This window comes from Macaca fascicularis, chromosome 14 (assembly GCF_037993035.2).
Source record: "Macaca fascicularis isolate 582-1 chromosome 14, T2T-MFA8v1.1".
In the NCBI taxonomy this organism is placed as follows: Eukaryota; Metazoa; Chordata; class Mammalia; order Primates; family Cercopithecidae; genus Macaca; species Macaca fascicularis.
Window position 1 is genome coordinate 45,082,159 of NC_088388.1, and position 13,116 is coordinate 45,095,274.

The 13,116-nt window shown below is 45.0% G+C and overlaps 1 protein-coding gene across 1 annotated transcript in view; it reads right to left on the reverse strand.

Moving 5' to 3' along the window:
- Positions 1-13,116, reverse strand: part of SLC6A5 (solute carrier family 6 member 5) — a 54,728-nt gene that overhangs the window by 14,721 nt on the left and 26,891 nt on the right. Inside the window, exons 10-15 of the mRNA XM_065529706.2 lie at positions 11,790-11,924; positions 10,552-10,655; positions 7,793-7,917; positions 2,195-2,307; positions 1,309-1,440; positions 39-138 (exon numbers count right to left, since the gene is read on the reverse strand). Of these exons, the coding sequence (XP_065385778.1) occupies positions 39-138; positions 1,309-1,440; positions 2,195-2,307; positions 7,793-7,917; positions 10,552-10,655; positions 11,790-11,924 (709 nt within the window). The remainder of the gene's footprint in view (positions 1-38; positions 139-1,308; positions 1,441-2,194; positions 2,308-7,792; positions 7,918-10,551; positions 10,656-11,789; positions 11,925-13,116) is intronic.

Below are 13,116 nucleotides of genomic sequence, written 5' to 3' on the forward strand. Positions count from 1 at the left end.
AAGCTCTACTTCAGCAACAGGCACAGTGATTTCCTTACCATACACATAAGAGATCCCCACGAGCTCAAAAATGGCAATGATGACAAGGGCATAGGAGGCAGCATAGGTGTCCACAAGCTGAAACATGTAAATTCCACCCTAACAGGAGAGAGAAACAACCAATATCAAATACATCCTGGAGCCAGGCTATCTCTTCCCATGTTTTACAGCCAGTTATCTCAATCCTAAGAAGAGTCAGGTGCAAACAGGAGTCCATGTATCTCCCCTCCTTTCAATAGCAGTAACCTACACCTGGTCCAGCATGTAAGCTGGAGGCCTTGCTGTGTCAGCAAAGCAGTTCCTCAACAGACTCCGAGCTAATCAATATAACAAGCACCAAAAAAAGCGATTTAACATCTTATTCTTGGAAGGCAAAGGTCAACCTCTGAAGAAGTATATGTGAAAGCAGCCAGATTGCTTTATTTTTGCTTTAAGCAATTGATCATATCCACCTATGTATCTGCATTCAATTGACCCTCCAATGACCTTTAGGTGTCTCTGGGTATTTCTCACACATCCCCATGAATCTCTACCTCACTCTTTAAGTCTCCCAACAATAAATAAGGTGCAGAGACCTTCACATTCCAATCCATTATTTTACAGAGGAAGAAATTAAAGCCCTGGTAGTTAGATTGCTCAAGGCCACAGAGACAACAAAAGCAATATATATACTGAGTGAGTTAACACAATTTACCAAGACACTCAGGACTAGAAGAAACTGAAGTGCCTGTTGACTCATACATGACAGTAATCATCAGAAAATGTACCTGGTTGGTAAATAAAGATTTTTATATATTCTGTTTTCTTTTTCCTAATTTTTTATTTACCTTTTTAGAGGCGGGGTCCCACAATGTTGCCCGGGCAGGAGTATAGTGGTTGTTCACAGATGCAATCAGAGCACACTGCAACCTTGAACTCCTGGCCTCAAGCAATCCTTCTGCCTCAGCCTCCCAAGTAGCTGGGAATAGAGACATGCGCCACTGCACCAAGCCACGTATTCTATTTTCTTAAAGTAGGACACACCTGCCTTGTTGGCTCAATAAGGCTACATCTCAATTATGAGATACTAGAAGCATCACTGGTAGCCAAGATGACATATTTCCCTCTACAGTCAGAATCCCTAATGAACTGGTGCCATCTACATGGAAATGGCAGTGATTTGCCTTTGATTATAAGGTCTGAGAGCTGCTAAGGGTTGAAGGACAGATAGCCATTGGCTCCCCCACCCACCTATCCCCACCGCAAGCCTGTGCCCAGGAGGCAGCTTACCTGAGTGATCATTGGAAAACCCATGATGAAGAAACAAATGCAGCAGCCCAGAGTAAACACTGGCTTGTGTGTGCGCAGGTACTTGGGGAACTCATCTGAGATGGAGGTCACTATGGTCTCGATGGTGGCAAACTGAAACCGTGTCAGGAAATGAACATCTGAGTCAAATTGTACCACCCAGGAGGTACCCCCAAGCCCTTTGCATGTCCCATCCAGGAAAGCTGTATTTGTGTTAGGTTTGGTTTTTAGGATGGCATTCCCTCAATGGGTCTAAAAAGCCTCCTTGGGGTCCAACCCACAAGGGCAACCAAGAGAACCCAAGCAGGATGTGAGCTTTAAAAATTGTACTTCCAACCCCCAGAGACTTGCATTCATATTCACCCATTAGGACATTTTAAGTTTCATTTTGTATTCATGAGATGTAAATTCCTATCCTCCAGTTTACCTTGCATTTGCTCTTCTACTTGAGGAAAAACCCTCTTTGCACCCAAGGACTAAACTCTGAGCACCTGTCAGCATGATCTGTGGTTGTCTCAGCCCCACAGCAATTCCCCTAAAATTGACTTCACATTATTTCTCATCCAGCCCTACAGAATTTGCTTTGGCAAAATGACACGAAGGCAGGAAGCACACAGACTAAAAATTGCCACATAGAACAGAGGGAGAAGGAAAGAGAGAGGACGACTCTCTTGCACCATTACGTGAGTACCCAAAATACAAGGTGATCCTGAGCCCTACGCAGGCACTTCAACATCTCCAGATCTCTCGGGAGAAGCATTCAGACACCCCTAAGCCTACCGCTCTCCTGAAGGGTGAACCCAGGACCCAGAAGAGGGGGAATCTTCAAGAGGAGTCTGGGATAGAGACTGATGGCAAAGGGGCTCACCATAGTGTCAAGTCCAAGAGTGAGGAGCATCAGGAAAAAGATGATGGCCCAGAACGGAGAGAGAGGCAGCCTGGTTAAGGCTTCCGGGTAAACCACAAATGCAATGCCTGGCCCTGGAAGGAACGAGACAGATGATTGCAGGCAGGCCCTACTCAAGGCCGCTCTTCCTGGAGCCCAGAGGGCCTTCTCTCTGCTGAGATCCTCATTTATTACTTCTTATATGCTGCTTCCACTGTTAGTTATTTTTCACTCATCTCTATCCATTTCCTCAATTAAACCATAGGCTTCTTGAAGAAAAAGACCAAGGGAATTAGGTCAACAGCTAGGAGAACTCACAGGAGAGGCCTAAAAATAGTGTCTAAGCAGAGACTCAGAGGCAACTCTACTGGACTCCACGGCTAGGTTGTGTGCCATGTACATAGGATGAGAAACTCCATCTTCGTATTGGATGAATTAAGGGAAAATGTAATTAATTACCCGTTAGAGCAGTAGTACTCAACCAGCAGTGATTTTGCACCCCAGGGGATATTTAGCAATGTCTGCAGACATTTTTTATTCTCAGGGGTGAGCTGGGGGTAGGGGTAGGATAACTACTGGCATCTAGTGGGTGGAGGCAAGGGATGCTGCTAAGCATCTTACAGTGCACAAGAGAGCTTCTTGCCAACAAAGAATTATCCTGTCTCAAATGTCAGTAGTGCTGAGGTTTGAGAATCCCTGCTCTAAAAGTTGGAACATGACCAGAATGACATTATTTCTTCCTTTAATTATTTTATGAAGTTTTGGGGTGCGTGTGCAGGACGTGCAGGTTTGTTACACAGGTAAACATGTTCCATGGTGGTGTACTGCACAGATCAGCCCATCACCGAAGTATTAAGTCTAGGAAGAAATACTAATGCATTTCTTCCTTTAACTACCCTTCCTCCTATTTAGTCCTCCAGGAGAAAACATTCACATAAAATATGAATCTAACACTTTCAGGATCTTGCACTATTGGTATAAATGGTGCCAGTCCTAGTAGTTAGTTGGGTTGGTGGGGCGGTGCATGAAACATCATGTAAGGATTAAGAGGGTTCGGTCTCTAAGGGTCAGATCTGGTCCAAATCCATATTCCATGACTTACCATCTGTGCAACCCTAGACAAATTATTTAATTTCTGTAAGCCTCAATTTTGTCCATCTGTAAGATGGGGATAAAAATAGGACCTCACAAGGTGGCTACAATGAACAAATGAGAAAACGCAGATAAAACACTGAGCCCAGTACCCCCTACATCATCAACACCCACAGATTATTATCTTCTACTATGAGTGGACTATGAACTTGGAAGTTAGCGGTTCTGATTCAGGTTTACTCTAGAACACTTCATGTGGGTCTTGCTGGGGATGTCTGAGCGGCAGTTTTCTCTGCTATCATAAAACCCTGCCAGTCATTCTCCCTGCCTCACGGCCTCACTGGGAAGATTACTGTAACTAAAAGTGGCTAAAGACACAGCAGTTGTGAATTTCCCTGTAAGTAGAAAACTAAACGATAATGGGCAGAGACAAGTGAATGTGGGCACCGGGATAATCCACAGGCAGCACACATCCACGGCCAGAAGTCACAGCACCTAGAATGTTTATAACGCAAGCATAACAGCACTTTTTTAAACTGGAATTTATCAGGTTGTTAGTTCCTGATGTTGCCTAGGGCCTTGGTGTATTTAAAATATAAAGCCTCAAATGCCTGAGATTTCCCCACTTTATGCATTTATTGAACAGACTGTAGAGCCAGTCTCTGAAGGCTCCCTATGTGAACCATAAAAGAAAAGTCTGTATTAAACTAAAGTTCAAAATAGGTCTCAAATGCAGAACAACAAGGAAGTCAGTTTAATGCTCTCACGACAGTCATGCCCATAAAGCCGACAAGAAGGTCTTCAATGGCCACTAGCAGAGGTCCTCAGCGGCTTACTTTAACAGGATTCCACCCTTTGGGCTTTACAGCTTTTTTAGAGGAAGGAAGTGATTTCAAAATATTCAGCCTGCTTCCATTTCAGCTGCCTCCCTAAAGCACCCAGGTGAAGGCGGAATGTGCAAGCTAAATTACAGCAGACTCCACTTACCCAAGGCTGATGGCAAGCAGAGTCATCTAGGGAATAACATCATTAGATGTTAAAAAGTATATGGCCAGTCTGATGGAGGCCAGGTTCTGCCTCTCTCCTCTCCCACTAGGTGGCAGTAGAGCCCAGTGACTGGAGTACAGGCTCTCTTCCTCATGGATTAAAAAACTGGTGGCGGGATTCGGTGGCTCACGCCTATAATCCCAACACTTTGGGAGGCCAAGGCGGGCGGATCACAAGGTCAGGAGTTCAATACTAGCCTGGCCAATATAGTGAAACCCAGTCTCTACTAAAAATACAAAATTTAATCGGGCATGGTGGCAGGCGCCTGTAGTCCCAGCTACTCAGGAGGCTGAGGCAGGAGAATGGTGTGAACAGGGGAGGCGGAAGTTGTTCAGTGAGCCAAGATGGCACCACTGCACTCCAGCCTGGGTGACAGAGCAAGACTCCATCTCAAAAAAGAACAAAAACAAAAAAAAATGGCTGTACCTCTTACTGGCAGAGGACTTAGGGGAGTCACTTGTTCTTTCTAGACAAATTTTAGTTTCTTTATCCACACAATGGAAATAGTAATAGTACCTACCTTTATAGAGCTTCTGTGAGAATTAAATGCATCAACACAAGTAAAAAGCTTAGAACAATGCCTGGACATACTAGGAACTCAGAAAACATAGACTATTATTGGTCTTGTGAAAGGGGATCAAAGGGGCTCCACATTTCAGTAACTTGAGCAGAGTCCCCAGAGATCCTACCATGAGAGCCTCCTTTATCCTAGAGCGCCACTAAAGACACAGCAAGGGGCTCTGGTCAATGCAATGCATCAAGGCCCATAGCACAGCTTGGGTAGCCACTCTGCTGTGATAACTATTACAAATTGAATGAGCTCTCTGAGGATATGCCAGCTGGACTTCTGTGCCTGTGGGCAGAAGGATTGGGATACAGGTGATAGGCAGATGGCTGCATGGAAGTGGGGCATCAGTGCCGTTTGAGAATGCTCATTTTGATCAGTAAGGTATCTGAACTATTAAGGGGCAAGGGAACCAAGGTAGTATTTCTAGTGCTCTGTTTAGCTGAGAGTTACCTACACCTGGGAATGCTAAATAAATATGCACATTTCTGCTTATCTACTCTGGTCTGAGTTTTTCTGCTGCTGGATAAGCATCTTTGTTTGGCTTCAGGATAGATTCTGAACATGAGTCACCGCTCCATAGGTGGCAATGCATATGGTGGGGAGATGGCTCTGAAGGCCTAACTTCCCTGGAAGCTGCTTTTCTAGAGCAGATCCCCAAGAAGAACATGCCCCCTTCCCTATGTCTATCACAAAAGCAAAAGACAGCCTGGTCCCTTCACCAATCCTACCCATCCTCAGCCCCTCAAAATTTTGATAAGACCAAGATTTCGGATGATCATTTTGGTAGAAATGCCTCTTTTAGAAGGGAGTGGTAAACTAAATCGAATAGTGTTAGATCATTCAGGAGAACCTCTATTTGACTAAAGGTCAAAACTTAGTTACCAAAGTTGGGTCAGCAAAAATGGCCTGAATGTCTATATGCCAGTGTTGCCCAGCAAGGATGAAATGGGGCTCGGGTTTAATGCAGACCTGACCCCAAATTTCTGTCCTATATTCTGCAGAGCCTCCATCATATCGAGGCAAGTAAGACAAGCCTGTAGAGCACATATAAAAATACATGCAGGTTCAGATGAGCAGGAAAGCTTCCCCAGTGGGTCTGGGAGAAGATCTCATGGACCCTCTCCCGTGGGAGATGAGGCCCACTGTCCCTGTGCCAGAGACAAGTATTAACACAACAGGTTAGAACCTGTTAGAAGTGCCCTTATCCTTGTTCAAATCAAAGGAAGTGAAAAAACACTGGCAAGGAGAAATTTCAGAGGAAAACATGGGCAATTTGTTGGCTTCATTTTACGTACCAGAAAAACAACATTCTATTTGAGGTTTTGCAATATCTCCCCAGAAATCCCTTTCCTGGAGCAGAAAAGAGTTCAGAATCGTTTACTAACCTGGCCCACATCTCAGGATTCATAGTCTCTAGCAGGTTGGCCACTGGTTCCAAAAGAACTCAGTAATGTCACAGAAAGTAAAATGCCTAAGATCTTCTAGAAAATGGGACAGAACCTATCTGCTCCAACCACTCTGCTAGGAGGAAATGAGGTTACAGGACAGCTGGAAGTGACTCCAGTACCTCTAAGTACAAAACCTGTTTACCCTCTCACTTTCCCTCCCTGCCTCCCAGGGTATCTGAGAATTCTCAACCAGCCAGAGCCATTGCTTATCTCCTGGGGCCCCTCTAATTTAGTGCATTGCTGCAGAACCAAACACCCCTCAGGGTTTCACAGCCTCTCCAGGGAGAGATAATTGCACCCCTGGAACGTGCTGGCTCTTTAACTCTTTGAGGCCCTGGGTGTACTATCAGCATGAACTGGCGCAGTAATGAATTATCCTTAGGGAACCAGAAGAAATCTTAGTGTCCAAAAAGGTGAAATTTCCAGGGCTTAGTTCTCTCACCACATCTGAAACATTATCTGAGAATGGCAGTCAGCTGCTTGAAGGAAGATAACTGCCCAGACAAGCCTCTCACAGGTACACCCCTTGGTTGTCCAGGGCCATAGTCATGCCCCACAGCATGAGGCACAGGACCTACACACTAGGCATCCCATAAATGTCTGAATTGAGAATGAGATCATAATGGTAAACAATAAACACAATGAAATCCCTTAATCACTGAAACCTACTAAATATCCAAATCCTTTGTACTAAAATCTTGAATGCTCTCTCTGCAAAATGCTGTCCTAGTAATATGGATTAAATGAAATAAAAATGAAAGCTCTTTGTAAACTTGAAAACATCATACAAATGTTAGCCATTAATAAAAAGATCATTTGGATAGAGAGTAAACATTTATTCCACATGCCTCTCCACCCACCCAGCACGATCCAACCTTTCTACCCACTGGGGAAAAAAATTGCAGGTCTGCATTGCTAACTAAGCAGAAGGCCCTGAAAGCACATTTGACCTAACAATCAGAAAAGTGCTTTGTAAGGAAAATGGTCCTCTGAAGTCAGTTCTCTCACTAAGCCTTGGTTTCGACAGGGCCCTCTGCAAGGAATGTCATCCTACAGCAGCCTGTGCCCACATCAGCACCTGAGGCAATGGTTTGCCTAATAAATTCTCTACTCATACCTAACAGGTATAACCCTCACTTCTATAGGCTGGAGCTAAATTAAGAGGGGCAAGGTAAGAGGAAGGGGAGGAGACGAGAAGGAAAGAGGGCTTTTAAAGCAATCCCTCTAGTCAGAGACAAGCCAGTTCTGACTCTGTAGTGAGCTTCCTACTTGAGCCTTCCTCAGTCCCACTGTACAGAAGGACCTGGGCTCCTCCACCCTCTATCCTGTTCCAGAAGGCCAACTTCCCAGCATAGTATAAATTAGGAGCTTGTGACATGGGCCTGGGACCTGCCCTGCAACAGCAGGGTAACAACTGTCCCGTACCTTGGTCTGCCACATTCTCAATGTTGACTTTGCGTTCATTGGCCATAAAGCCAATAACGGAGAAGATGACGAAGCCGGCAAAGATGCTCGTGGCACTGTTGGTGCAGGTTACAATTAGAGTGTCCCTGGAAAGAAGAGACCAGAGTTTTCCATTAGATGTGCTTGGTGAGTGGAAAGGGACAAGGGGAAGGACACATAAATGTGTGCCCACGTGTTTGCTTGCACATGTGTTTTATATATATGTATGTTCATGTCCTAACCACAGGCTCCCTTGGACTCATTTAAAAAGCACCAAAAGGCTCAAAAGATATCCCCTAATAGCCCTGATTCAGGGCCTCTGGGCCAAAGCTCTGACTCCACATTCTATATAAAGGGTCTCAACTCATCTGCTATGGTCTGAACCCTCCCATCCCAAATTCATTGGCTGAAACTTAATCCACAATTTGATAGTATTAAGAGGTGGGGCTTTAGAAAAGTGATTAAGTCAGGAAGGCAGAGCCAACTCATAGGATTAGTGCCCTTATAAAACAGGCTGAAGGGAATGTGTCTGCCTCTTCCACCATATGAGGATACAGCAACAAGGTGCCATCTTTGAAACAGAGAGCAGCCCTCCAGACACTGAATATTCTGGCACCTTGAACTTGGACTTGCCAGCCTCCAGAACTGTGAGCAATGAATGTCTGTTGTTTATAGCCAAAAGTCAGTTAAAGATACAAAAATATAGGTAGATAGGAGAAATAAATTATAGTGCTCTACAGCACTGTAGGATGACTATATTAACAACCATCCCAGCTGGGCACGGTGGCTCACGCCTATAATCCCAGCACTTTGGAAGGCCAAGGCAGGTGGATCACCTGAGGTCAGGAGTTTGAGATCAGCCTAACCAACATAGTGAAACCCCGTCTCTACTAAACACACACACATACACACACAAAAAAAAATTAGTGGGGCATGGTGGCACATGCCTGTAATCACAGCTACTTGGGAGGCCGAGGCAGGAGAATCGCTTGAACCTGGGAGGTGGATGTTGCAGTGAGCCGAGATTGGTCATTGCACTCCAGCCTGGGCAACGAGAGCAAAACTCCATCTTAAAAAAAAAATCATCCTATAGCACTATAAAATGACTATATTAACAACAATTTATTATATGTTTTCAAACAGCTAGAAGAACGAATTTTCAATGTTCCCAATACAAAGAAATGATAAATGTTTGAGGTGGTAGATATGCTAATTATTTGAGGTAGTGGATATGCTAATTACCCTGATTTGATCATTGCACATTGTGTACTTGTACTGAAATATCACACTGTACTCCATAGATATGCATAATTACTATGTGTCATTTAAAAATAATAAAAGCAAAAAATGTATAAAGAAAGAAAAACATATTACTCAGTCTATGGCATTTCGTTAGAGCAATATGAACAAACTAAGACATTATTCCAGGGGCAGGGGTAAATCTGTCCATCAGAACAGAAATGGAGGAGATGGGGCCTTGGTCGGCTCCAGGACGGGAACTATGTGTGAGGGAAGAGAAGGCAGTGGGAAAGTCAAATGACCCTAAAATGTGAGGGTAGCCTGGAGTTGGGACACACAGGGTTGAGAAGGACAAAGGGGCAGGGGAGGGAAGAGAGCCCAGCAACTCTACCTTCATCGCGGAGCCTGCTGCTGGTAAGACAGCCAGGGTTTCCCAGCTTACCTTCAGTCATCCTGTTCTCAAATGTGAGGTCACGGCTAGATGGGTTACACTGTAACCCAGGGCTACATTGAAATCTTTTTTCTCCTGCCTTTTAGCGGCATGACCTTGAGCAATCCTTTCCACTCTGATTTGAAATGGCAGCAATGAGGCTGTCATAGGCTGTTGCCAGGACAGAATGAGATGATGCCTGTACCATGCAAAGCCTAGAAGTGTGCAGCAAATGATCCACCTTGACTGACCCCTTAGTTTACTGATGAGGAAATTGAGGTCCAGGGGAAGGTAATGGACTAATTAATAGTGTGGGCCAGGATGTGAATCTAGACTTTCCAGCTCTCAGCCTGGGTTATTTCTGCCACACCACACAGCCTCATTTCTAATAAAGAAGATAGCAATGCTTCACCCTTTAATGGTGTTCAGACTAACTTGGGTCAATGGTTAATGAGCAGTTGTGACCAAAGAAGTTCAAATACCATAGTCTGTTACTCAAGGCCATTACGAACTGAATCATATCTTCCTACTGCTCCCCCACCCTTACCAAATTCATATTTTGTCATCCTAATCCCTAGTATCTCAGAATGTGACTGTATTTGGAAAGAGGGTCTTTAAAGAGGTAATTAAGCTAAATGAGGTCATTAGAGTGGTCCCTGATCCAATGTGACTGATATGACTGGTGTCTTTATAAGAAGAGATTAGGTCACAGCCCCACACAGAGGGAAGACCATCTGAAGGCACAGTCCACTGTATCCACAGATTAGGTAGCTCACAAATGACTGTCACAGAACACAGCTGGCTGCACATGACCTCCAGAGAAACTTGCTTCCATCCTATAAATAGCCACTTGAGCCTCCACCATGTATCAGAGCCAGGTATGTAAGTGAGGATCTAGGCCTTCAAAAGACAGTGCCTAGGCCTCAGCACGTGTTTTGTCCTAGGCCAGAGGCAAATCTCTAGCTCTCCCTAAGATGAAATGTGAGGATGTGGCCTCAGGTGTCTGATAACTCAGTCCATTCTTCTGTCCCACTCACCAGCTATGCCCAGATCTTGTAGCACCTCTACATACCTGTAGCAGTTGTTGTGGAATTTGTTGTAAGAAGAGAGAGTAATCAGGCCTCCCCATGCAGCAGATAAAGAGAAGAAAATCTGAGTGGCAGCATCTTTCCATACCTGAGAGGCAAAAGGGAAAGAGATTCAAGATCCATAAAGGAGACTGGCCCCAGGGGAGGGGAGTCTCACACACCCAGTGCCATATCATGTTTCCAGGGGAAACATCAGGGACAAGATGACTTCTGACATCAACATCAATGAGAACATAAATCACTTTGGAAACCAAAGGCACAGTAAATTACCTGGGAGATTTTAACTTCCTGTATCAAAGGTGAGGAACTCAATAAACTACACTACATGCCGTGCTCATCTTTTCTCTCCCGTAAAGCTAAACGGAAGGGAGAGTCCTTCCTTTAGGTCAATACACTCTCAGAAAATAATAATTTACAACAGCAAAATATATTAACGGATGCAAAATCAAAACCCTTTTTAACTGACATTTCTGCGGATTACAACTGCTATTAAATTTCTGAAACTCTGTAGCCCCAATCTTAGTAAAGCAACCTCTATGCCACTGTAGACTTTATAGTGTCACGTCCTACCTGCCATTAAGTGGAGACTTTCTGTTACGTGCAATCAAACTCAATCCTAGCTATGCGTTCTTAACACACCCTGGAAAAGCAGAATTTTCTTTAAGGTGAGAAAAGTCAGTTCCCCTTCAACAATCACCCCCTCATTTGTAGTTTTTGAGTTGGAAATTTTAGAGTTAGATGTGCCTGTACAGAATATGCAAAGAGAAAGTTCAGCTTGTGCTGGCCCTGTGTGGGTGTATAAAAGTATTCAGACGTGTCTGAGCCCTTAAAAGGTTCAGGTAAAAATATTTTAAAAATAGAATCGCTTGTGGTTTACACTAAATGCTGTTATTTTCCCACCAGCAAAACTACGCTCTGACACTCTATAATTAGTAACAGATAAATGGTGTGAGTTGGCCCAAAGCTATTAAGGGGATTTCATTATTCATTTTCGGCCTCTACTATAACCCCAGATGTAGGACAACTATTCCAGGAATCTAAAAACCCTCAGTTGTCCACTTCTCATTAAATATTTCCTGAGTGCATAATATACCAAGATCATCAGGCTCTTATAAAAGCACACACTGGGATTCCCTGGGGGAGGACGTCTAATCCTTTTTGCCCAAGCATCCCAGAGGACCACTCCCCCCCGGGCCAGTTATAAATAAAATTAGAAGCCCACCGTGGCATCTGTGAGTTTCTCCCACTTGGGTGTGATGAAGTACCAGATCCCAGCTCCAGCTCCAGGCAGGGTGACTCCGCGGATGAGGAGGATCACCAGCACAACATACGGGAACGTGGCCGTGAAGTACACCACCTAGAAAAGCCATGGGCAGAGGGGCTGGAAGGAACAGCCCTGCAGAGTGCACCTGTGCAGAAGGAGCATTGCTCGGGGAAGGAGTAGGGCTGCCACCCCGGCACAAGCGGGTGACAGAGAGCACATCAGGGTAGTTCTCCCCAAACGCAGACAGGGCTGGGGAAGCAGGGAAGGCACTGGGACCAAAGGCGAGTCAGAGAGAGCTAGAAATAAAGCCTCTTAGGAGAGACCTGAGGCTGTGGGATGAGTCGGCCTACAGTCAGAAGGCTGGGGTAGATGTCACCCAGCCCAGCTGATGAGTACACAACTCCTTAGGGAACCACAGAGGGAAGGAGGGAGGGGGGCTCTGTGCCTCCCTCCTCCCCAACTCCTACTCCACTCCTGGTAGAGCACCAAAATTCCACCATTAAAGATGAATCCTATTAGCTTAAGCTTTCCGTCCCTGTTTATACACATAAGTGGGGCAGTCCCGTAAGGTGAAAAGAACGTGATCTTAGAATTAGACGCATTTAGGTTCAAATGAAATTGTACCTCTGGCACTGAGTAGCTGTGTGACCTTAGACAATGTATTACGCTCTCTGAATCTTAGTTTCTGAATCTGTAAATTAGGGATAATAGCGCCCTTCTTACAGACAATCGTGAGGATTCAATGAGCTAATGCATGGATAGGACTTAGCGTGGTGCCTGATTTATAACAGCGGGTTATTAAATCCCATTAAGTTCAACAAATATTTATTGAGGGCCTCCTATGAGCTGGCCACTGTGCCAGGCATCAGCTGCACGAAGGTGAAGGGACTCCTAACCTAGAAGACACAAAGACAATGTCTGAATAATGAGCTAGAGAATTACACACAGGGCACTATGGAAGTTCAGGGAAGGGCATTGTGCTCAACCTAGAAGTCTACTAAGAGGTTCATGGAGATGACACTGAGCTGGACAAGTGCAGCTTAGAGGAGGAGAGGCAAGGTGGGAAGGTGAAGGAAGCACATGGGCAAGGCAGGTGTGTGAGGCAAAGCCCTACTCACTATCAGCACAGCATAAACTTGAGGCTAAGAGTGGGGGGGGGGGGTGGAGGACTAGAGACATTGAAGAAGATCATGTCATAGGAGGTCCTGAATGCCAACCAAAGGGTACTCCTGGATGCTGGAAGAGAGGGAGGGACCAGCATCAACAAACTTTTGGGAGGCTGGGC